The sequence below is a fragment of the Hermetia illucens genome, chromosome 1, assembly GCF_905115235.1.
Source record: "Hermetia illucens chromosome 1, iHerIll2.2.curated.20191125, whole genome shotgun sequence".
Classification (NCBI taxonomy): domain Eukaryota; kingdom Metazoa; phylum Arthropoda; class Insecta; order Diptera; family Stratiomyidae; genus Hermetia; species Hermetia illucens.
The window spans coordinates 131,057,746-131,083,919 of record NC_051849.1 but is presented as its reverse complement, the minus strand read 5'-3'; the positions used below and the strand labels follow the sequence as shown (position 1 = coordinate 131,083,919).

Genomic DNA, 26,174 nt, shown 5'->3' with positions numbered 1-26,174 from the left:
CCCACCTACATTTTGACCAGGACGAAATTCCAAACTCAACTTACAAGGTCTCTCGTCCTGTCCTGTTGGAGTCGTGCGTAGGTTGGTAATTCACTTGTTTTTGCACAATAAGTTCGAGCTTTCAATTGGAGGACGCACGCAGATCTGGTTTTTGCAGTACTGTCCTCCCCAGTAATTTCAGTTCCCTGTACTGAGGCTTGGAATTTTGATATCTGGATGAATATTCAGTAAAAGTGTTTCGTGTACTTCCTGGCGTCAGAAGGACTTTAGTGTGCTGCTGTTCATCTGCATCACATAAAACTAAGGTTACTAGAATAAGAACATAATGTAGAAAGGCGTCCAAGCAATTACTTAAAAATAGAGAGTAAGCAACTTTGAACAAACTAAACCAGCATCAATCCGAGCTCGGAGTGACACCTGGGTAAGTCATTGTTTTTTTTTTATTTTCTTTTTTTTCTATGATTTTATTTCTTTAAATTTTACATATTGTTTATTTTTATTTTCATTTTTTTTTGTAATAATTAATGTAATGAAGTTTGCTTGAACAACGAACAATGGTGATTGACTAATCTAATCGTAGTTTGAGGACTTCCTCCCTTTCGTTCCTCCTTACTCCCGCGGAATTTCTATAAGGGACATCCTCAAAATGAATAACTGGCCTGAGGATGTCGAGGAAGGTTGGGAACATCAGAGGCCGCGCCTCATACAAGATCTGAGGCGGAAGAGACGGCAATTGAGACGGTGATCCGTCGTGGATCTTCACCTCCTTGATCGCGGCACTCGGGTCCGGAGACTTACGGCTCCACGCGCGCGGTCGAGCCGGTTTTTTTTTCTCTTTTCTATTTTCCAATCATAAGTCGCCAGGAGCCGATGGAATTACAGCCGAATTGGTTAAATATGGAGGCGACCAGTTACACCAAGTGGTTCATCAACTTGTGCTCAAGGTATGGGACAGCGAATCAATGCCTGACGATTGGCAGCGAGGCATAATCTGTCTCATACATAAAAAGGGAGATATCACACAGTGCAGCAATTATAGAGGTATCACGTTGCTGAGTACCATCTATAAGATATTCTCCACTATCTTGCTAGGCCGGATAGCCCCATACGCCCAGAACATCATTGGCCCATACCAAAGAGGCTTCACTCCAGGCAAATCAGCAACAGATCAGATTTTCTCTCTGCGGCAGGCGATGGAAAAACTGTTGGAATATGGACAACAGTTGCACCATCTGTTCATCGACTTTAAAGCCGCCTATGATAGCATAGCCAGGGTAAAACTGTACACGGCCATGAGGGAATTCGGTATCCCGACGAAATTAATAAGACTGACTAGGCTGACCCTGACCAATGTGCGAGGCCAGATAAAAGCAGCAGGATCACTCTCAAGACCATTTGACATCAACAACGGTCTACGACAAGGGGATGCGCTATCATGCGTCCTCTTTAACCTGGCCCTCGAGAAGGTGATCCGTGATGCTGAGGTGAATGCAAGAGGTACGATCCTCTTCAAGTCCACCCAACTACTGGCCTATGCTGACGATATCGACATCATGGGAAGAACCACCCGAGACGTTCAAACTGCCTTCATCCAGATCGAGCAGGCGGCGCGAGATCTTGGGCTGCACATCAATGAAGGCAAGACAAAATACATGGTGGCAACGTCAGCACCGAAGACGAATCAACCAACAACATCAAACCGCACTGGTCAAACACAAGCACGAACAAGAATAAGGATAGGGGAATACAACTTTGAGACCGTTGACAATTTCTCCTATCTAGGGTCGAAAATCACAACCGATAACAACTACGATGATGAAATCCGCGCACGGTTGTTGTCAGCCAACAGAGCCTACTTCAGCTTACAAAGACTGTTCCGCTCGAAACGTCTCACCATAGGGTCAAAGCTCTTACTGTACAAGACTATGATCTTGCCAGTCCTCATGTATTCCTCGGAAACTTGGGTTCTTAGCAAGAAAAATTGCGAACTCTTGGCTCCGAAGAATTTTTGGCCCCCTACATGAGGATGGACGATTCCGTAGCCTACACAATGACGAAATCTATGAGCGATACCATGACCGTCCGGTTGTGGATAAAATCCGGCTCAATAGGTTACGGTGGGCGGGTCACTTAATCCGTATGGATGAAGATGATCCCACCCGGAAAGTCTATAAGGGCAATATCTATGGTAGGAAAAGAAGACGAGGCAGACCCTGCCTAAGATGGAGCGATGGCGTGGGCCAGGACGCCAGACAGCTTTTAGGGATATCGAATTGGTGGACCTCGGCGCAAAACCGGGATGTCTGGAGTTCCTTATTAAGGCAGGCCTAGACCGGATACCGGTTGTTGCGCCGTTGATGATGATGATTTTCCAATTTAGTTCGCGTTCTGTTTTTCATTCGATAGGCCGTCGCGAAATCCTAATTAGTGTCGAGTTTAGAATCCGTTGCGGACCCACGCATCGGAATAGACACGTTGGTTTTTAGTAATGAAGCGTGAGGGATCAAAGCGCTCAAAGGACCCCCCCACATTCCCGAGCCTGGCTAGCACGGAGACGTGCAAGAACGTGTCGACCGAGCACTTTGATAGAGCTTCAATCTTTGTGGGCGGACCTTCAGGGTCAATTTAGCCAATTTGTTTAGAGTTTTGGGATAGCTCTGCCCTCTAGGTCGTTATCGGCCGATCGACCTGATCTCCAATTTCCACTATTAACATTACAGTACGTTGCCTCAAACCCTCCTCCTGTCCTCCTTTACCTGGGCTTGGGACCAGCGTACTATGTTAATAGTATGGCGGAGTTTGGTCCAAATTGGAGATGATAGTCCTTTATTGATTAATTCGTGCCTTTCTACACAGTATCGAAATGATTGATTGTCAGTATTAGAAACAGTGTGTGATTTGATATCCCGACTAGTGCTATCAGCTGGGTTGGCAGAAACACATATGAGCCAGATAATAGGTCGGAAAGCAACAAAAGAAAAGGTTAATGATTATTTTTCCATTTCTATATTATAATCCAATAATATTATGTTAATTAAAATTATCAGTAAAAGTAGATTTTCATCCTTATCCTCAGTGGAGGTGAGGGGTTTCAGGAGGAAGAGGGGTAGGTCCCTCTTCTTCACTCCTAATGAAGACTCGGTCACCCCTATTAAAAGCTCAAAGTCAGGATGAAAGGTTGGCTGGACCAGATGGGAAGGGGATTCTACGTAGTGCGTGTTTAATGAAGTTCTGAGTTGTTTTGATTATCTTCGTGAATTGATAGATGTGTTTGCTGAGTTAAAATAAACCTGTGCTGGTGTTCACGAGGGATTGGAAGATTGAAGGCCTCTCCCTTTAGCCTTCATAAACTCTCCACCCCGTAGGAGATTGAGCTTGAGATTCAACGTTTACCACAAGGATAATGGAGCAGCTTAAGGAAGGTAATTAGGTGAAAACGGCTTTACGGTTTCTTATCCTTAAAAAATAGGAAGTAAACGAAAAAATACTGCTTACAACCCGATGGATGGAGCTTCTTAGAAAAGTACGTCCAAATATTCAACGAGTTATAAAAGTGGGTATGGTTGAAACCGGAAAAATTATTATATGCTATTACAAAATGGACGATGGAAAAACTATTGGAATATGGACATCAGTTGGACCATCTTTCCATCAGTTTTAAAGCCACCTATGGCCGCATAGCCAGGGTAAAAATGTAGACGGCCATGAGAGAATAAGACTGACTAGGCTGACCGCGATCAATGTGCGAGGCCAGATAAACCAGACCATTCAGCATCAACAACGGTCTACGACAAGGGGATGCCCTACCATGCGTTCTCTTCTGCCCTGGAGAACGTGATTCGCTATGCAGACGTAAATTCGACAGACACTATGTTCTTCAAGTCCACCAATTACCTACTGCCTACGCTGACGATATTGACATTTTGGAAAACCAACCCGAGGTGTACAATCTACCTTCATTCAGATCAAGCAGGTGGCGCGAAATCTCAGGCTGGACATAAATGAAGGCAAGATGAAGTACATGGTGGCAACGTCAGCGCCAAAACCGAAAGAACAAACAATATCGAATTGCGCTGGCCATACGAAAACATTAAAGATAGGAGACTACAACTTGGAGACCGTTGAAAATTTCTCCAATCACAATCACAACCGATAACAGCTATGACGATGAAATCCGCGCACGGTTGTCGGCAGCCAATAGAGAGTATTTCAGCTTACAAAAACTAGTTCGCTCGAAACGTCTCACCATAGAGTCAACGCTCTTACTGTACTATACTATGATCTTACCAGTTCTTATGTATTCCTTGCAAGCTGGATTCGAGAGAAAAATCTTAGCCTACATAACGACGAAATCTATGGGCGACACTACGACCATCTGATTGTGGATAAAATTCAGCTCAACAGGTTGCGGTAACCGGGTCACTTAAACCGTATGGATGGGGATCCACCTCGGAAAGTCTATAAGGGCAATATCTATGGTGGAAAAAGAAGACGAGGTAGAGGTGAGATGGAGCGATGACGTAGACCTAGAGTTCGAGTAAATACTGCAGTTGTTCAACCAGATAAAGATTTGCCGATTGAGCGATCATATAGAGTCGACGTTGGACATTATACAATAACCATTCTTGTGTGGAGAAGAAAATGTACTAAGGGTGGTTGTCCTATTGGAAAATCAAGGGTAGTTCTTTGCCTAAGTTGGAGATTTATTTCAAATTGTAGCACAACCTATTAGAGTATACTTCGGTTTCATGTCCTGATCAATAAATATCAATCTATTTATTCTAGTCGACATCAAGCTTGACGGTTACATCTATGTTGTGAGTTTTAAGCTTGGCTTACCGACAAAACCCAAACAGGTTATTTTCACCACTTTTATGTGAATTGCACACAAAGTCGTGTTGTTTCCGAACCGGAAGTGTTCTACTTTATGTCCAACTTAGTCTGTTATTTTATACCTTTTGTGATTTGTGATTTTACGGAAGTTTCCAGAAAAGTGATGATAGGCAGCGTAACGTTACTAGTTCAATTTTTCGGTCACTTGGCATTTTGAAATGTACCTATTTAGTTAAGAAAATACTGAAAAATGGTAGAAAGTACTAAGGTATTGATGAACTTAAAAATACTAAATTTAGTATCTTTAGTACTAATAAGCAAACACTGCCGTGGAAGTCTTTGAGTTTTGTGTAAATTATTATTATATCATATGTCCCACTCTCCACTTCACAATTAATACGGATATTCTGTTCGCAGGAGCTCATTTAAAGTATAGTTTCTCCCTCTTTTATATGTTGTTCAATACATACTAGGGGGTTTCACACATTTGATTTGTAGGTCCCCGGGCAGACCAACACATCGGTTAAAGAACATATGAAGTTTTGTTAAATAACACATGAGAAACAAAGTGCATCTCTTCACATCCTCGAGACTGGTTAGCATGCGCGTGACGACGGAACACTTCGATATAGCTTTGCTATTTCACGACCAATTTTGCCAACTTTCTTTTCTTTGTTTCTAGGCTGTCAAGTTCCAGCTGAGAATAGTACTTTGATGCAATGATTGACCTGTGCAGCATAATCAAATCCAGATTTAACTTCTGGGAATTAATGTTAGTATTACGATACCCCCTTTTAAAAGCGAAAATCTGTACTGATCGATGCTGGTACAGAGTTAGTTAAGTATCTAGCTCAAATAAAGTACACGAGCATATTTAGTGTAAACGAGCATATTTAATGTAAATCCTTTTCTGCGTATTTGAAAATTCAATATATATCATCACTGGCTATTTCTAGCAATGCGCTTCAACTGCCTCCTCGATTTTCCGAGAAGGTTGAACTATTATGTGCCGTGTAGTTTAGGGCTTTCGACAATCCTCCTGGGATAGTGAGTTTCATTGACTTTCGACCTTCCTTAATGTGCCTAAGGCCAGAATACCCCGATGACATGGGTAGGTAGGTAGGTATCAGTGGCCGCTCCGAGGAGCCCAATTAGCGCTTTGGTGCGCCGTTTTGATGCCACAAACTCCTAAGACCGTGACTGTTGTTATAGGAACAGGGAAGCAGAGTCCAGCTGGCTCGGATCTTCAGAGCCAGCCCGTAGCATTCACGAAGGAAAGCAGCTCTCCGACCCTGCAGCTAGAAATCTCACTGAGGTCCCCAAAGAATGGTTTACCCAGTGTCCGCAGCCTGACTCGAGCCAGAGCCGGGCAATCGCAGAGAAAGTGCATGAGGGTTTCCCTTCCTTCTCCGCAGCTTCGGCAATGCGAGTTGTAGGGTAAGCCGAGCCTAGCGGCATGGTCCCCTATGGGCCAGTGTCCTGTGCAGACCGCCGTAATCTTGAATGCATTTGCGCGCGTCTGGCACAGGAGCTCTCGTGATCGGGCTATGTTATAAGCGGGCCAAATTCTCCTTGATTTGGCACAGCTTGTAAGCCTTCGCCATCTCAGGCCCGCGGCTGCTAGGTAGTGCGAGTAGACTCGGCCCCCGACAGCCGCCAGCGAAACACCGACTGTGTTCCCCGAGGGACTGCCAAGAGCAGAGCCTTGCCTGGCCAATCCGTCAGCCCGCTCATTCCCTTCTATGTTCCTATGCCCGGGAACCCAGAGGAGAGTGATCTTGAGCGTGCCGCCCAGATGGTTGAGCGTGTCTCTGCACTGCCCCACCAACCGGGAAGATGTCGTCGTTGAGTACAAGGCCTTGATGGCCGCTTGGCTGTCGGTCAGAATGGCTATGTTACGCTTGGGGCTCGAATCACGCTCCAGCCATCGACAGACTTCCAATATCGCCAGTACTTCCACCTGGAATACACTGGTGATGATGACATGACGCAGACATGAGTTCACGAAAGCTTAAGCGATGTTATTTTCTATGTGCTATTCCCATATAGTAGCAATTTTATGTTGGTGTTGAGATAGTTGCATTTTGACATTTTTGTTAAATTGTGCTCTTATCACTGTCGATAGAAACAACGATTTCTAAATATACATGTTGATCATTGCCTTTAATGTTCTGCCCGTCGAGAATCTAGGTTTTGTCCAGCTCTGTTTACTTCCTTTTTCCAGATTCGGAACCATTTGGCGAAAGTCTCTTATGATATGTGAGAGAGCATGAAGATATCATCAGTGCTATCGAGGTGTCTAAGAAAGATGAACTACCCTTCCCTTCACGACTTCCGGTAGTATAAAGTTCGTCACCAACAATGAGGACTGACCCGAACTATATAAATCTGCCTATCAAGCTTTCAAGAAATTTCTCCAAGCTTTCCCAGCTGAATTTATTGTAGATAAAATTCTCGCAGCATCAAGAATCACACAAACACCCGGTCAGTTATCGCATTGAAGAAAGATGTCCTTCAGGATCGTAACGACCATCCCTTCCTGCCACATGTCATGATGGCTTGCCATGTCATTCACAAGAGGTTGAAATTCGCCGGATGTTATACGATTCAGAATTGTGGTGAAGTGCTTCTTTTACTTATTGCCCTTTTCATCATCGTAGACGGTGTCGTTTGCGCAGCAACATCCTTTTTTCCACTGCTGATAAGGTGTTAGCACAACCGACCTTGGAATTTATATTACTCATTACCAATACAATGTCACCTTCAGAATGCCTTTTTTTGGACTGCTTATAGAGAGCTTTTCTCCGCTTATTATAATACAAATCTCCGTTGGTATGTACTTCTGAGAACTCGGGGTCTAGCTTGAGTACCTGCCAAACAGACATAATCCCACGGTTATCTTCGGACATTGATTGGCTGGTCGACGATAATCGGTGGTACATTTCACCTCGGTGGTACTGACTTATATAGTGCAGGCATGAGCCTTGATGATGAGACCTGTGCCGCAATTAAAGAGTATAGTCTTCCTTTGACGCATGACATGGAGGTAACTACAACCATAGTGTAATGGTAATGCCTTTTAGCTTGGGCCGGAATGTTGAAGTCAAGGTGCTATTAGAAATCGACAACTTCAGTCCGACACCGGAGTCTCTTCTGTTCCAACTTGACTTTCCAGATTACGAAAGCACATCCTCGCAAGTGAGTGGAGAGTGGTCTGCTAAATCTAAAAAAACGTCCAGCGTACATTCCCGGAATTATCACATTTCCCATCTTCCCATCATATTTCTTGTCAATAGATGTAACCTTTTCTGAGAAAAGTATGTGTGACAGACAGACAAGCAGACAGACAGACGTTGAACCGATTTTAATAAAGTTTTATTCTCAATAAACTCAAACACATCGGGAGACAAAAAATCGAAATTTCATTTGAATCAATGTAGCCGTTTTCAAGAAAAATACGTGCGACAGGCATGTAGACAGACAGGCAGCAATAAACCAATTTTAAAAAGTTTTGTTTTACTCAAAGCCGGCTTTTGCCTCACAAGATTTCATACATAAAGTAGTCTACAGGTACGTGCTCCATACCTTGGAGCGCCAATATTCCCGTTTCGATTTATTCTTATTGAATCGAGGTGAAATGTACAATGCGCAAGAAGTAATCCAACCTGCAGATATAACCATATTTGCGTAAATTGCTTTGATATTTCGTTGCTGTATTTCACCTTGTTCATAATAAAGTGAGGAGTCTATGATTTACGATGTAGATCCACCATGGCGTTCATCGTCAGCATATTTGCTTGTAGACATTTAAAAGTAGGGACTGTGGAACTGAGTCCTTGAGGTGGAAATTTAAAAACACTCTCTATGTTATCAAGACAGAAAAGTAGCTAAGCATAATATGAGTACGTTTCATATGTAGGGAAAAGCATGTGGGAGTACAACATCAAGAAAGAAAAAAAACAACGAAATTTCGTACCATTTGGGAAAGTTTTATTACCACACCTCTTCACACTGAAGTGGGTGTTATAAGACAATTTATAAAAGTTTGAAACCACGACAGCTCGAATCATGGAGTGGTTGTTTATAACGTGTTTCCAAATTCACAGAGATTACGTTGCCTTACAAAGCTGTATTTCGGCTTCCTTGACTCTAATTTAAGCTACCTTCTGAAAATATAGGCCATACGTAAGGGATTTTACGAGAAAAGCGGGGAACGGATGCCAACGAAAGTAGAATACAAACATAATGGCATACTACTCTTGTATGGTAAGAGATGATAATCCAAACAAGGATCATAAGAGGGTTCAACAGAAGTTTCCATAAAAAAGATTCAACAAGTTTGCAGCCACACACTTTTTCTTTTGCTACTTTGTTTTTCACCAAATTACCTGAATTATTGTGTTATTTTCAGTTTTGTTTTGTGGAAAATTCTAATGGAATGGGAGAAAATAGAACCAGATTCGTAACTAGGATATGCCAAGCCTCTAATCAGTAGGATTGCCGGCCTGCGAAAAAATATAAATTGATGTCGCACAATAGGTTGTACTAAATAATGAGAAAATATGAGGTATCTGAGGTTTGTTACAAAAATTGGCGATGTTTATATATAACGTCAGCAACTATTCATAAACTAAACGAATGTATCTTCCAGTTAAGATAAATGTTGAAAAAGGAAAACAAGTCGGAATTCCTTGAGCCCGACGTATCGGGCATGAAGGTTTTGGGTTCAGCTTTTATGAGAAAATTCCTATGCATGTTTCTCTATTTGTACATAATTAAAAATTCAAGATAATCCTTGATATATCCCCAAACTGCAAATTTACACTCACAAAGTCCACTTTATCCATCAAGTTAATCAATCCTCAGCATGTTAAGTGGTTTAAGTAATTGATAGCCTTGGGCAGAGTATAGTATGCGCGAAATTGGTATTCATCGTTTTCTTCTTCTTCTTTAACCTTTCTCCGGTTCAGAAACAGGGTAAGCTCGTAATTTGTAATTAATACATTTAGTAAATAGTTTTCAGCGCTTTAAAGAAATTTAGTTCACACGTAGCACGAATATTTTCATCTTATATCCGTATAGGACTATGTAATAGTATATTTCAGACTATTGGCTTCATTGTGGTGTCTGATGTTCTAGAATGCAGTAAATTCGCACACACGCAAAAAAGTAGAATTCATATGAAACTTGATAGAACTATGCGTTTTCTTATGAATTCATTCTACAATTAAGTAAAAGTACGAAAAAAAAATTCCATATGGTCCCCATCAAAATACTACTACTGCTTAACCCGGCGGCGCATCTTATACACCAAGACAATTCCCAGATAGCGAACTCGTTTTAGTAGTTGGTAACGTAATGACTAGGTTACTCCAAGATTGTGTGTATCTGCAATAAACTTAAGGAGGGTTTTCAAGTATATTTCTAAAATATATGAAGATACTATTATCACACATACTTCATTTGAGCAGATATCAGAATGGGATGTATTTTGAGGGCTAGATTTTGTATAGGGGGTCACTGTGATTTTTTCAGATTTTTTGCAAACAAGACCTATTTCAATTTTGGGGCACACATTTTGGGTCCTCACTCTCTTGCGTTTCACCCAATATCAGAAATAAAATCAGTTTCGAAAAGTAGTAAATGAACCCTTACATTTGATACACTACATGATCATATTCTGTGAAAAAAATTCCCCTCTTTTGCCGACAGAAAATGATGCAACGCGTTGCACGTGTGACAGTTTACAGAGAGCATATTTTTACCAAATTTCGTGACCATAGGTCCCACCATTTCGGAGTCAATCTCGTGTGACGGAGGACAGACAGACGGATAGACAATAATTGAATCGATTTTAGTGAAGTTTACATTATATTATACAAAATCTTAACAATGGATTTTCCGATGAAAACAGCGATTATATAATAGTATAAGTTCAACCGAATAATAACATGCTAGCCCTGAGCTCAGGTAAAGGAGAATGGTTAAGGATAATATACCTAGTACAACCTTTAAAATGCTGAGATCCGAGAAAGAGGTACATAAGATATAGTTGGAGTTGCTCTACTCTCTTGAATGTGGACATGAATGCGAACGCGATAAAAATGGATATAAACTCCTGTAAGTTACTTTGATTACCGAGGCACTCAATATTTTCTTGGCATCTTTGATATTTTCCACGACGCTATTAAAAAAGTTGAACGATTGTATGACCGGTTGATGAAGACTACCGTTACCTCTGTTGACGGCTCCATTCATTCGCCATTGTCGGTGATCTCAATGGTCATGTCAGCAAAAAGTCAGACTGTAACCGTTGCCATGAGGGTAAGGACTTGGTCAAAAGCGGGCGTTTTAACCTATCCAAATCCACTATATCTTCCCAAAACGTTGGCAATTTATTATCGACCGAGGCCGCGAAGCCAATTCCCACGTGAGTATCTCACCTCAACATCGGCCGTTCATTGTTATCCTGCAAGTCAAGCAACCGTTGAAATAACGAGAGTGTTCATAAATGGTGACGGCTTCGTTATCTCACTAAAAAATTGAAAATTATTATAAATGTCGAAAAAACGTGGAATCAAACTAAAGAGACGTCCTTGGGACTACCTCGTCCGGCAATTCATCAAACAAGGTCGTCGGATTTGGAATGACGATGTCCAAATGTGGTTCACTGAAAAGAAAAGCTTGTAGCATAACTTTCTCTCTAATTTACCGGCATGCAAACTGGTAAGTGAAGAAAACTATCACTATTATCCGAGCAGCACACTAAAAAGATTTATACAACAAAGTGGTTATTTGGGATGACGAGAGGGATCTGTATCGACTTATAGTAGCAAAAGTTCCTTGACCCGCTTCTGCTCCTTCATTGAATTCAAGTCGTTTTCCGCTTGTAAGCGGGCCTACTTGCTGTGTGTGTGTGTGTATGGTGGGGGAGAAGCTACAGCTTCTGAGCACTCAGGCCGTGTTGGCCCATTGTACTCGCCACCCCCGTCTAACGGAATATTCCGGATTCGTTAACGTATCGCAGGATTTCCGTTGGTGGATGTGATGCTACCCGTTGCAATTGGAGAACATCGGCACCAAAGATCTGATGCCTGATACGCTTCCTCATTACAGGAGGGACACGTATCATCTTCGGTAATTCCTATTCTGAACATATGCCCAGCTAGCGAATTATGGCATTATGCAAGTCCTCCCGCTTTTCGACAGGATAAACTTTGCGGTACGTATGTTCGGTTCTGGCAGGAAAAGTTTGGTGTGTCGAGCAGCATTTAGGCTCTTTCACCTGTCATTATGGCAAACTTCTTCCCAGTTTTTGAAAACAGACTTAGCCAATGCTATTGATACTGCAATTGCTGGCTCCCGTCTCGGCATAGGGGAGATTGACCCCTCTTTCGCTAAAGCGTCCAAGATTTCATTTCCCTCTATGCCACAGTGACTAGGTACCCAGAGTAGTTCCACCGTATTGAATCTAGACATAAAGTTCAAACGGTTTCTGCATTCCTGAACGATTTTCGAGGTGATCAAAGGACTGCTCAATGCCCTCAGTGCAGCCTGACTGTCACTGCAGATTGCGATGCGCCTGCCCTTCAACCGCTCGTAAATCACCCAGTTTGCCGCCCTTAGGATCGCATAAACTTCGGCTTGAAAAACCGTTGCATATTGTCCCAAAGGAAAAGCCCACTTCTCGTTTTTATTCGAGAGGTAGACTGCGGCTCCAGAACCCTCTTCTGTTTTTGAGCCATCGGTGTAGAAGACTTCCGTATATCCCGCCACGCATTCCTCTGGGTCTTCCCTGTCCTCTCTGTGTTCCAGGGTAACTTCATGTCTTCTACCAAACAGATGTATGGGGACACGAGAATCGGAAGGCATTGTAAGAACTGGGTTCAGTCCTCCCAGTAACTCTTCCAATGCTCTGTGTCCCTCACATCCGTTGTTTTCCCATAGATCTAATCGAATTAGTCTATGAGCTGCTCTTATTGCAGTGCTTTGAATAAATATATCCAGGGGCTGCAAATTAAGTAGTGCATTCAGAGCTGCGCCGGATGTCGTGCTCATGGCACCAGTGACACCCGGACACACAGTTCTTTGCAGTGCGGCTAGTTTACGGTGAAAACCTTTTTGTCTCACCTTCAGCCACCACACTACGGATGCATATACGAACATCGGCCTAATGATGGCAACGTATATCCCCATTACTCCCCGTATATCCCCATTACCCCATGTCTAGGCAAAGGTCCGTCTGCACAGCCCATAAGCTCTGAGAGCTCGTTTTATCTTTACCTCTACTCCCAGATATTTTACTTCTTCGGAGAGTTGAAGGGTAGTACCCCTCATCTCAGGGCGGCAAAGTCCATCCAGTTTTCTCCTTTTTGTGAATAAAACCATTGTGGTTTTATTTGGATTAACTGACAGACCATGTCTGAAGCACCAGCTTACTATCAAATCAACGGCACGTTGTATATTCCTACACACCATTCCAAGATCCCAATCAACAGCAAGTACACCCACGTCATCAGCATAAACTTGAGCTTGTATTGGCAAATTTTGCAGTGCGCATAGTAGTGAGTCGATCAGTATACTCCACAGAAATGGCGAAAGCACACCTCCTTGGGGGCAGCCCTTCGTTGCTTCTGCAGTTAGGTAGCGATCGAAACCTACCACAGCGCACAGAAATCTCTGCGTTAGCATAGCATGGATCCACTTAATTAAAGTATCATCAACACCATGCGCTCTGGCGGCATCAGAAAGTTTTGAAAAGGCGCACAGTCAAAAGCCCCTTCAATGTCCACGCACACCCCCATCACGTACTCACCATTCAAAGTTGCATCCTCCATCTTTGTGACCATAGAATGAAGAGCGGACTCACAGGACTTTCCACGTTGGTAAGCATGTTGGTTTTCACTAAGTGGGTGTAACCTAAGTGCGTTTCCACGAATGTGACGCTCTACCAGTCTCTCCAAACCTTTCAGCAAGAATGAAGTCAAGCTGATCTGGCTGAAATTCTTTGGATTAGAATTGTCATCCTTCCTAGGTTTCGGTGTGAAGAGTGCCCTAACCTGCTGCCAAGAAGAAGGCACGTAGCCCAGAGCAAGACATCCTCGAAAAATATTACTTAGAGGTCGCTCTAAATGCTCCATACCCTCCTTTAGCATTGCCGGATGCCAATGCTAGGTGCTTTGAAATGTTCAAAGGACAGTATGGCAGCTCTCACCTTTTCATGGGTAACAGCCGCTTTCGCAGTGTTCCAGTTTCCCTTGCAAAACTTGCATGTTGAAGGGGTTGCAAGAACCACCAACTCTCCCCCTACCACTTGTCCCACCCGGTACTTCCAGGAGAGTCTGTCCTGCCTTCGTGTTCGTATTCCTGTAGGAGGAACCAGCTTCATTGAGATCTCTTTCGCTGATTTTTTCACCTCCCGGCACACCTGTCCTAATCCCCGCAAGACGCGTGGATATAAGCCCTGGTGCGGAGCACAATAAAGCGTTGACCACAGCAGATGTGTTGGCCTTACGCTTCTTGGGCGCATTACCGCTAACAGAAGAGTCTGGAGCGTCCAGTTTGGATCTTATGGGGGTTTCCAGTTTATCCCCACCTTCCGCCGGAGATTCCGCTTCCTTGCGTCTGATTTCTCTGGGCGTTACCGCGCCATGTCCTCATTCCCAAGGTGCTTCATCTTCCTTCGCAGTGCTTTTATATCCTTCGTTTCCATATTCATATTTTGGACACCCTTAGTGTAGTAGTCAACTACTACAGGCTCCCCCACCACGACAAGATGGTGTCCGAGGGGGAGGGGCCTACTCGCTATTGGCGTACTCCTGAACCACAAAGGATGCATACCGTCGCAGTCACCTCGTAACATTGTGTCCTCTTTTGGCATACTGGAGCCGTGCTTGGAGATTGATGATCCTATGCTTTTCAAGATTAATTTTACTCTGTCTGATATCTGCTGGGATTGATCCTCTGCCTTCGACTCATCTCGAGAGAAGATGGTTGCGCACCGTCCGTGCAACCGGACTCCTGAAAGGCTTTTAGAGCTCTCCGTAGGAAAGCAAAAGAAAACGATTGTGGCTCTTACAACTCGCTAGGGATCCCAGCTGCCCTAATCCCTACCTACAGTAAATGTTTACCTTCGTTAGAAACATGTTGAGAAGAATCCAAATAAATAGTAAAACTGCATGCTTCAAACGGCATAACTTTTATTTTTAGGTTCAAAACAAATCATAATTAATTTACAATTACAATTAGAGCACCTGTACATTGGTGATTACACCTTTGTTATCCAATGTATGCGTTGAAGTACAACGTACAAGCGCCAAACAAAGGACGTCAACAATCTTTAAAGAGGCTCGGCAAGACGCTAGACCAACTGACTATTTCGGAACTAATAATTACTGGAAGCAAGTACTAATGAGAAAGTTACCTCAAGCAACTACCTATGCTGCTTGAATACATTATTTTTGCCGTTATCAACATTCAGACTTTGGCCGAGATGTTGACTGATTATTTGTTTTTAGCCAACTGTTTTGTGTCTGTTTATGGAGCTAACGTTATGCATTGATTGTTTTGGCTCGCACGTGGTAGACGCGCTTGGTATTTTATGTACACTTCCATGCAGTCAACCGTGTGGAGTGAACATGTGGAGCGTAAAGTTCCCACGGAGCCCACAGGCAGGCAATTGTGTCTGCTACCTCACTCTTTTAACCTACTATTTTGATTAAGACAAGTGCTCACCAATCAACGAGTCGCGTCGCACTGATGGCGAGAATACAATTTTCGCCGGAGAAGAATCTCTATCCACACTTTTTGGAAGCGCTGTCTATAATTGGAGCAATTCCACCACACAACAGAAGTTGAAACAAGTTGAAATACCGGTTAGCTTACCTATCCCAGAATTCGCTGCAAAATTTCGGTGCGATATTCTTGATCGTTATGAAATCTGGTAACGTGTATTTATAAATACTTTCCGTCAGTCCCTTGTACGAGTGCATTTGTATTTGTCTCGTAATTAAGGTGATGAATTGCTTCATATGCGAAAAGTGAGAAATTTGGTGAGAACATCTACATCTTTCTATGTTGAGCTTAAGAGGGGTCCTCATACATGCAAAAGGGGGGTGTAAAATTCTTTTTCACCGAATATAGTCATCAAATAAAAGGTCTCGAATAGCACTTTTCGAAATCAGTCTTAGTTTTGACATTTTTTGGAAAGGCGAGAAGCGTGAGGAGCCAAAATTGATCGTTTCTTTAACGGACCTATTCCCACAAAAACCCAACCGAAAAATTTGTAAAAAACCATGAAGCTGCCTCTATACGGTGTTCGGGTCCCAAAATACTTTCCATATTGATATCAATTCAAATTAAGTTAACAATGGTAGATTACACTATTTTTTGGAAACTGAATAGAAACCGCTCTTAGGTTTATTATAGAAAAAATCAAGCGATGACGGCTTTACGGTTTCTTACCAGGGCAGAGGCAAATCGTCAGACGCTGCCTCACCTTTGCCCTGAGAGCAGCGTGACTGTAGCGGCTCGCAGATGTTCAGTGCTCCTTTATATAATTCGTAGAACACAACATGCCTACGAATTATATTGAGCGCAAATCCGCCTTATTGACCAGAGCTTGGCCAGAGCTGAAAATATTCGTTTTGAGAATGATGGAGTCCTAAGTCCGCATTAACTTAATACTGAACCGGACCAAATGGGAAGCAACTTACTTCCTCTTTCCTGGTCCACGGACCCCTCACTTAGGGCTTGCACCCAAACTTTTCAAAAAAGTCAAGCGATGACGGCTTTACGGCTTCTTACCAGGGCAGAGGCAAATCGTCAGACGCTGCCTCACCTCTGCCCTGGGAGCAGCGTGACCGTAGCGGCGCGCAGATGTTGAGTACTCCTTTCACCTCTGTCCTGGGAGCAGCGTGACCGAAGCGGCTCGCAGGTGTTGTACGCTCCGCCCTGGTAGCCGCCTTCGTTCTTCTTTTCATTTTTGAACTTGGGTGTTAACCCAAAAAGGGGAGTCCGTGGACCATAAAGAATGGGAGGAAGTTGCTCTCCATTTGGTCCGGTCCAAAGGTAAAGGGGAAAAATTCGGAAAATGGGAAATCCAAATAAAACAATGCATTGGAGTAGGGAGGATAATTCTTCTGGTGAACCACGAGCATATATGCTTCTACACAAGAGAAAAGTGGCACTGCCAGCAGTGCCGACACTAATGAAATGGGCTGCAAAGATAAAACTAAATCCTGAAATCGTGGATTCTATGTGCGAATACTATCAAAATTAAAGTACGACATTAAGGAACGACTGTGTGTTTTATCTTTCGACGAGACGAAGATCAGAAGTACTTTCGTGTATGATAAGACCAACGAGACCAACGAGTGGCGATAATTCATGGTTACGCATTACGCAGAGAACTTGTAGTGAATGAAGATAAGCCATGGTTCGAAACTCCACCAGGTGAAAAGATTTGCTTCTTCTTTGATGTACCGCATAAAATTATTACGGAATCATTCCATTGATTCTGGGTTGACTATAAAGGGTAAATTAATAGATACTGAGCCAATAAAAGACGTTTTGAATTTAGAAACAGGCGATTTATTAATTTGTTATAAAACTACAGAAGAACATTTAAATGTGAAAGATGTTGGAAGACAACAAGTTTTTTCTCACTCACTTTCAAAAGCTATAAGGAGATGCGTATCAGTGGTAATATGTAGTTGTAGTTGGACAACATCGATAACATGAAAATGTTAACTGATTTAGCGAAAACTGCTGACGACGTGGAGCTGGCTCACTTTCCACAGAAACAACTGAAAATAAAAGATATACTCTTGGACGAAGTGACAGCAGGTGCTTTAGAAAATTTGGCGGAGTTTATTATTAAAAAGTGCCAAATCGAAGGAGAAACAATACAAATGGGTGCACATTCCTCTACATATATCTGGGTCGACGAACAATCTGAAGGTGGCCTAAAGAAACCAAACTAAAACTTTCTTATCATCTTCAAATTAGAGGAATTATTCAAAAGGCTAAATGGAGACAAAATTGTTAGTCACAAAAGTTACTTAAAAAGGCACAGCTGCTGCGCTAAAGATATTCTGTTGGCTACTCACGTCACGTCGTTTTTAAATGGCGTCTCGATTTTCGAATTAGGCACCTAAATTATTTGCTTCCACAACTTTTTCGGAGGTAGGATTAGGTACTAGCACTGATGAAGGAGGCACGTGGTCTCCGAAACAATTGTATGCTGAAGAAAAATAAAAATATTTACAGTATAAGGAACAATACCTAGTTCTATTCGTAATTTATGTATTAACTGTAAAGAAAACATGCACATTAAGTTCAATAAATTTTAGTGAAAATTTGTTGTAGTATAACAAATCTGTGATCATGTTACCACGTTGAGATTTTGAAACCGAATATCTCTCTGAGGTTATTCTTTCTTCATAGATAGAGATGTCACCTACAAATCTTAGGCATAAAATTTCACTATACATTATATCGGTCCAAGTGACGTCATCAGCAATTTGACATTTCGTATTGATATTACCTTCTCTAGTCTGTTTACACTTGCACGCATGTGGCTAGTATTAGGCCGGTTCAAACCCCAGTCGGAACCAAAGGCAGAGTTTCGTTCAAGTTTCATTTAAGATTAAAGACAATTCATGGAATCTGTGTGCGGATGAGGCTTCAAAATTCAACTACAGGAAGCTTGGTCGAAGTACACGCGCATGGAAAGGTGGAGAGTGCAGTGGGTCGCAACTAATCATTTCTTTCACGGACTCGTTCTCAAAAACTACACAAACGAAAAATCCTAGCTTCCAAAATAGTCTCCATAGGGATGTCTGTTCAAATAAAGTTAATAACAGTTTATTACTATCATTTTTAGTAATTGGCCGCGAAACCCCCCCGCTTTGCTGCAAATTCAAGACTTTGAATGTCGGATGGCTAACAAGCGCTAGCAACCAATCGAAACACCTTGCCCACATGCTTGCGCTTGAGACTATTTATTAAGGCTTGGCAAATATGTGGACGCCGTTGTATATTTCGTACTGCAAATTCTAAAAAAAAATTTTATAGGAAAAATAGGTGTAAGATCTCTAGAACCTTGATTCAGCTGGCCCTGGACGATGAACCAACTTGAAGAGTAAAAAAAATAAATACTTTTGAAAGTCCAGCCCTCAGTAAAAAAATATTAGGCCCCCTGCCATCCATAACAAGATTCGAGATTTCAATTTGGCTGGGTATGTAGGGCATATGGATGACAGAACAACACGCAGGTATCTACTTAGAGACAAGGTGTTATAGTGGACCAGATGGACAGCGCAAATTACACGCTGCTCCATTTCTGAAATTGTAGGACACACTTGCTCTATCGAGAAGACAGGGGGAAGCCTAGGAGCTGCCAAAACACTGAGGTCAGACTGCAACACCATAGAAGAAGAATACTAACAACAAACTTATACATGTCGTTGGACTGATTTCTTTTCTATTATTTACCTCATATAAACGAACTTTTATAAATGATTTCATTGAAAGATTCTAACTAACTTTGTTATATTTTGCTTCCCTTTCAGATTTGATGCTTCTCACCGAACATTGTGATAGTTGAAGGCAGGGATATTAGCCTGGACTCGACTAAAAGTGAAGCTAATATAAAATACAAATAATCCCCACATATGGCATATGTTACACTATTTTACACAACAAACCTGTGATTCCTTGATGACGTAGCCCTTTATGTCCCCAATCGTCTGCCAAAATCTAAATTTTGCATCCGTAATTATCACTCACTGAATCTGAGCTGGACTCAACTGCATCCCGGGATGTCGTTAAATGTCATTTGCAAATACATATCGGAAATCGAACCCAACTTCGAGCCCTGCATGACAGTAGTAGTTGACCATTAATTTAAATGGGCATTCAATTCACCCTCCGGTCCCGTGTGGAGCAAATGCAAAGATTTATTGTAATGGCCTGACATGAGAGATAGTGTGCCCTAATTGTGGTGCGTTTCATGGAGATATGCAAACTAAGATATGGATGGCGAAAATCGGATTATTCTCAATGTGGGAGGCATAAGGTAAGTAGAACTCTATACATGTCTGCATGGACAATTCAGTTTGCGGTTGGCAGCGACCGTAGTGGTGATAGTTGAATTTACATGACTGGGTCATGAAACTTTCCGGCAAAATAATTGAAAAAGTTCGACATGGAATTGGATGTGACAGCGCTCCAGAAAGGTGGTCATGCCATAGTGGATTCGCGTTGGTACGTGAGTATGTACTCATGCATACATAGTAGAATGTTGTCCTGGGTGCTATCTGATTCGATAGACAAAATTAATGTGGGGACCACATTCGAATCAATATTTACCAGGATGTACTGGCCACCGGCTATTGGTCCTATCTTCTGAGTAAATATTTTCATAAGCAACTCAAATAAAAATTTGTGTATTTGGCGTTCCCGCCTCACTGCAACCCGAGGAAATTGAAAAATTGATAGCCTGATGAATAGTAATGGTGATTTATTTCGCAACTGCGACAATGTCCAGAAATTCTGTGATCAGGAGGTACACAAAATTCTACTCAATTCACACTAACAATAGGCTGGGCACCACCGAAGTGCTAGGTCCTGTGGAATAGTGAAGGGAAATGTTTCCACTATGTATGTACGTAAGGCAAGGCTATTCCTTCACCTCGAATTATTGAATTGATAAAGGAAAGAAACTTTCAAAACTTTGTGGGAGGGAAAGAGAACATATTGCGGAAAATTTTGACGGAATAAAGTCTACGTGGAAGATTTGACATATCATTCAGAAAGTTGGATCAGTTTACTACCCCCCGTTGCTAAATTCTTTCACTTTCCAATGATCATTACTTATTGAAACGTCTAGGCAGTTATCCGTGTTACCATCTCAAACAAAACTATAAAATGTATCAAGAACATATTTGTTTACTGATGGTTTCCCACCAGCCGGTAAATTCTGTGAATGTGAACGAACTCCTGGGCAGAAAACAATGTATTCGACATGTTGGGAGCTCATATGCATGCAATACTTTACGCTCATAAATTTGTCCATGCTGTCAGCTATAGGAGCATTAATTGCCTTTTCTTAGACGTCTGTTTATTCCAACAATGATAAGTGTCCAAATATTACAACTATCGAACATGAGCTCCTTTTGTTTAAAATCTTTCAGTGGCTTATTTTGGGTGTTTATTTTATTTGAAGTAATTAATCGCCTCGTTCAAAAGTATAAAGCAAACTAATAAGAGATGATTAGAATATCTATTGGGATATGATTATTTAACGTAATCATTTTTAGAATTTTGAAAGTCGTCAAGCATGTTGGCCGCTAAAGATTGAAATTATTGTTGGGATCGTTGGCATTGGGAAAAAATAATGTTCCTCACGGATCATAATCGTTATGAGTTGGAAGGAAAATTCATTCATGTTAGTTTCTGCACGATACTATAAGGAAACTAGTATGTGGGCTACACATAAGGCGGTGGAATTCGAAAATAGAAGGAAAATGGCAATCTTCGTGAACAAATTACGAATAAAGTAGTAATTTTGATGATAAGGCACTGATAAACAAGGAGCTTAGCTACTGTCAATTCCGGAAGAGAATAGGCAGATATAGTCATAGATACTAAAACAACAATCCAATATCGCCAACCAAACAACAAGAAATCATATTGAAGGGATTACCCTAGGCGGCTATGGACTCCTTTCGCGATACAAGATCAACTGGAAACTCTGAATCGCACATTTTTCGAGTGCTTTGAAGAGGCTTGTACTATTTCCCCAGACGCAAAAGTGGTAAAAGTTCCATGGTGGAACCGAGAACCGCAGACTCAGGAAATGACTAAATTGTGCTTGCAAAAGCAATAAGAACAAAGACCTGCTAAACTTCCGGAACTCACAGCGTGAATTGAGGAGGCTCGCAAAAAGTTCGAAACGAGGCTACTTTAGAGTATACTGTGGTGAACTTTAAGGTGGAAGGGAGACTTCCAGGCTGTGCAGAGTCCTTAATAAGGATGAATAGGCCAAGTTGGGCTCTCCCAGAAAACAGGATGGAACTTTCACGAACTCCAGAGCTGAGTCTACACAGATTCTCTTGGAAGTGTACCATCCGAGAGAACAGATTTCAGGAGAGGGAAGGAGAGAATTGGCGGTTTTAACACGAAAGTGTTGCAAGAGGAATTGCGCGAGTGGTTGTTACTAAAGGCGAGAGTTGCTGTACTATCCTTTGCACACTGTGGACACAAAGCAACTAAACATCATTTTCGCTGAAATGCGTGGAGAGACTGGTTGAACGTCACACTCATGAAAAAGCGTTGAGATTGTACCCACTAAATGAAAACCATTATGCTTACCTGTTTGGAAAGTCCTGTGAGTTTATTGATCACTCTTTGATTTCAAAGAAAAAAGACGCAATTCTGAAACGCGAGTATGCGATGGGGGTGTTCTTAGACATTGAAGTGGCGTTTGATTGTGCTGGAGTGGGTGTTGATCGCTACCTAACAACGGAAGCAACAAAAGGCTGCCTCGAAGGAGGTGTGCTATCGTCACTTCCATGGAGTATATTGATCGACTTACTGCTAAGCCAACTGCAAAATCTGACAATACACGCTCAAGCTTATGGTGATCATGCGGGTAGCATCACATTCACTAATCAAAATACTTCAATACATTAACGAATCCGAGATATTCCTTTAGAAGGGGGAATCGAGTGCAATGGACCACTAAGGTCTGAGTGCTCCGAGGCTTTGCCTCTCCCCCACCTCATAAGCAGACCTACACACAAAGGTATTACCCAAAATTGCAAAAAAAAAAACGCGGTTAAAACAATGTGCATAAAACGAAGATGTAGCGTTTGCGACTAGGCGGTATGAGCAACATTTTGCTCGATTTGTCCGCTTACAAGCTGTCGAGGGAATATCTTTGTAAATATGCAGCATTTATTAGTCTTTTATGTTTTAGCAGCTTCTCTAAACCACTCCCTCCAATTTCCTAATTCCCTTCCCGACATTCATTTATATAAAAAAAATTAATTTTTAAGACGATCATTTTTATTTTCAATTTCACAATTTAAAAGATAGATAGATAAGATGTATCCCTAGAGACCTTTCCAGTGAAAGATTTGGAAGGGCAAGGTTGTTTTGCTTTCTTTTGCGCTTTGTAAAGTTTTGTGTGAAACAAAACCTTATTAGAATCGAGCCGATGTCGGTTCGTCTGTCTGTCTGTCACACCCGGAAACAGCTAGACCAATTGTTACGAAAATTGGTAGCAGCGTGTTATCTGTTATTCCCTTTACATACAGCAAGTGACGCCATTTTGTGTTAAGTTTAAGGGAGCTCCCCACACATGTGAGTGGAGGGTGCAGCTTTTTTTCATAAAATGTGGCTATATGTGGTATCAAAAAGGGTTCAATTAGTACTTTTCGAAACTGGTGCCATATTTGATATCGGGAGAAACATAGGGTTGGGGAAAAAGTAATGTTGTATTTTGTCAATAGACGGCGACACTTAAACATATCCTGTGTTGTACTTATCGCATCGGATCACACTATACGATGATGAAGACGACAATCTGGGCTGCAGGTGACAGTTTTATGATCGTACTTTTAAGTCTCAAGTTATAGCTCGTCAAAGATGGAGTCCACCAAGGTAGAAATCCGTCATATTTTACATTTTTACTACCTGAGAGGTAAAAATGCAACGAAGGTGGCCAAACAAATTTGTGAAGTTTATGGGTCCGATACTGTAACGATTCGTACAGCACAGCGTTGGTTTGATCGATTTCGTTCTGTTGTAGTGGATGTCGAAGATACACCCCGTACTGGTAGGCGAATTGTCGTAGAAACCAATAAAATCGTTGGCCAGGAACTGGGTAGGGACCATAAAACCGTTTGGCACCATTTGCAGAAGATTGGATGCCAAAAAAGCTGGATGTTTGGGTGCCACACGAGTTGGCGGAAAAAAATCTTTTGGACCGAATCAACGCCTGCGATGAAATGCTGAAACGGAACAAATTCGACCCATTTTTGAAGCTGATGGTGTCCGATGATGAAAAGTGGATCACCTTCATCAAAAATCTGAAGCGAAAAAGATCGTGGTCGAAGCGCGGTGAGCCGACCCAAACCATCGCCAAGCCCGGATTGACGGATGGTTTTGCTGTGTGTTTAGTGGGATTGGAAGGGAGTCATTCACTATGAGCTGCTCAACTATGGCCAGATCCTCAATTCGGTCCTTTACTGTGAGCAACTCGACCGTTTGAAACAGGCGAATGACCAGAAGCGCCCAGGATTGGACAATAGGAATGGTGTTCTGTTCCACCAGGACAACCCTGGGGCTCACACATCTTTGATGACCCGCCAGAAGCTACGAGGGCTCGAATGGGATGTCCTTTCTCACCCAGCGTATAGTCCGCACCTGGCACCAAGTGATTACCATCTCTTCCAGTCCATGCAAAACGCTCTTGGTGCTACTAAGTTCGCCTCAAAAAACGGTTGTGAAAACTCGCTGTTTGAGTTGTTTGCAGATAAAGGGGGGGGGGGGGGGGGAAGTTTTATAAGAAGGGGATAATGGAGTTGTCTCTAAATGGCAACAAGTTTGCGAACAAAACGGCGTATATTTGACTTAAATCAGATAATTCTAAGTATGTTAAAGAAAGCGTTAAAATTCGATCACAAATACGGCATTACTTTTTCCCCAACCCAATATAACCATCAAAAAGTGTAACAGGTCTTGTTCTCAGAACATATCCAATCGAAAAATATGAAAAATCACAGTGGGGTATTTCTACGAAATTTAGACCTCAAAATACATCCGGTTCCGATATCTGTAGAAATTAAGTTAATAATAGAGTATTTCCATATTTTCGAAATTTACCCGGCAACCCCCCTCCCAGGAGCACAAAATTTGGCATGGTTGTAAGAGATAACAAGTGGTCAAGTTTGAAGAAAATTCAATTATTATTTACAAAGTTATAGAAAGTGTAACTTTGCCATATTTGGTGAATTTGGTTCATTCTATATGCGAATAGAAAAATGTGCGTTGAAGTTTCTTACATAAGATGAACACGAAACCTTTTTACCCTAAACGCGAGCTTGCGGTATTCCGAATTGTTATTACTTTAGTTTTTTATATTAACATTTTTTAAAAATGTTTCGTTTTTTTTTTGTTTTATGATTTTTATTACTATTTTTTATACTGTTTGCTTTTGTTAATTTTTATTATTTTTATGATTCCTTTATTTTTAATTTCCTTCCATTTTTTTCAAAATCTCTTTCAATGTATTAATAGCCTGCCTCAGCATAATTTGTTTATTGTATACGGCATTGAATTATTTAGAAATGAAGTTGATTTAGTTCTTTTAGGTTTGACGATTTCCTCTCGCATCTCGATCGCAGCACTTGGGTGTGGAGTTTTAGAGGTCAATATGCACAGTTGAGGCGTCTTTGTTTTCATTGTCAGCTGTAGCTCGCGTGTCATATAGGTGGTGGTTTGTTTTTCATATTTCGCTGCGGACCTACGCATCGATATAAGGACTCGTGGACGACTGAAGTGTTTGAAAGACCATTTATATTCCTGAGCCTCGCTCGCAAAGCGTGCTTCGACGGGACGCTTCCGTAGAGCTTTGCAAGCCGACCTCCGAAGGCCAGTTTCGCCATTTTTTTTAGGTTTCTGGGATAGCTCTAACTTCTTCGAAGAGATTACATTTTTGTCTGCTATTTGTAGTCTGGCTGTCATACGGAAGGTCGCGGTTCAAATCTCACTGGTGGCAGTGGAATTTGTATTGTGATTTGATGTCGGATACCAGTAGATTCAACTGTGAATGAGTACCTGAGTCAAACCAGGGTAATAATCTCGGGTGATCGCAATGCTGACCACATTGCCTTCTACAGTCTACTGAAGTGTACCGTTAGGGTCTTGAATGAAGTGCTCTAACACACTTCAAAGCCCTGATCCAACATGGAGCGTTGCGCTATCGATTATTATTATTATTTGTAGTCCAGTCTTAAGTTGATAGACACGGGGTAGCTTCCAGCCAAATAGTAGTTTTCAATGTAAATATATATTTTAGGAGCAACTTACCCCCCTTTAGTTTTGTTGTAAGTTGCCTCCGAAATATATTTCGCTTCTTCATTACAGGATGGACCGAATCCTATTCTGAACATATGCCCAGCTAGTGAATTATGTCAAAATGCCCACAATACTCCTGCAACTCTTCTTGCTTTCCGGCAGGATAAAATTTCCAATATGTTTGTTTGGTTCTGTGTGTTTAACAGTATTCAGGCTCAGCCACCTATTACTATGTGAAGCTTGTTCCCAGTTTT

The 26,174-nt window shown here is 41.9% G+C and overlaps 1 protein-coding gene across 4 annotated transcripts in view; it reads left to right on the top strand.

The window, feature by feature from the left end:
* LOC119646613 (potassium voltage-gated channel protein Shaw-like) overlaps nt 1-26,174 on the top strand; it is a 637,421-nt gene that overhangs the window by 185,603 nt on the left and 425,644 nt on the right. For all 4 annotated transcript variants that reach the window (XM_038047116.1, XM_038047117.1, XM_038047118.1 and 1 more), the window contains one exon: nt 19,407-19,912. In XM_038047116.1, coding sequence (XP_037903044.1) covers nt 19,869-19,912 — 44 coding nt within the window. In that variant the 5' untranslated portion in view covers nt 19,407-19,868. The remainder of the gene's footprint in view (nt 1-19,406; nt 19,913-26,174) is intronic.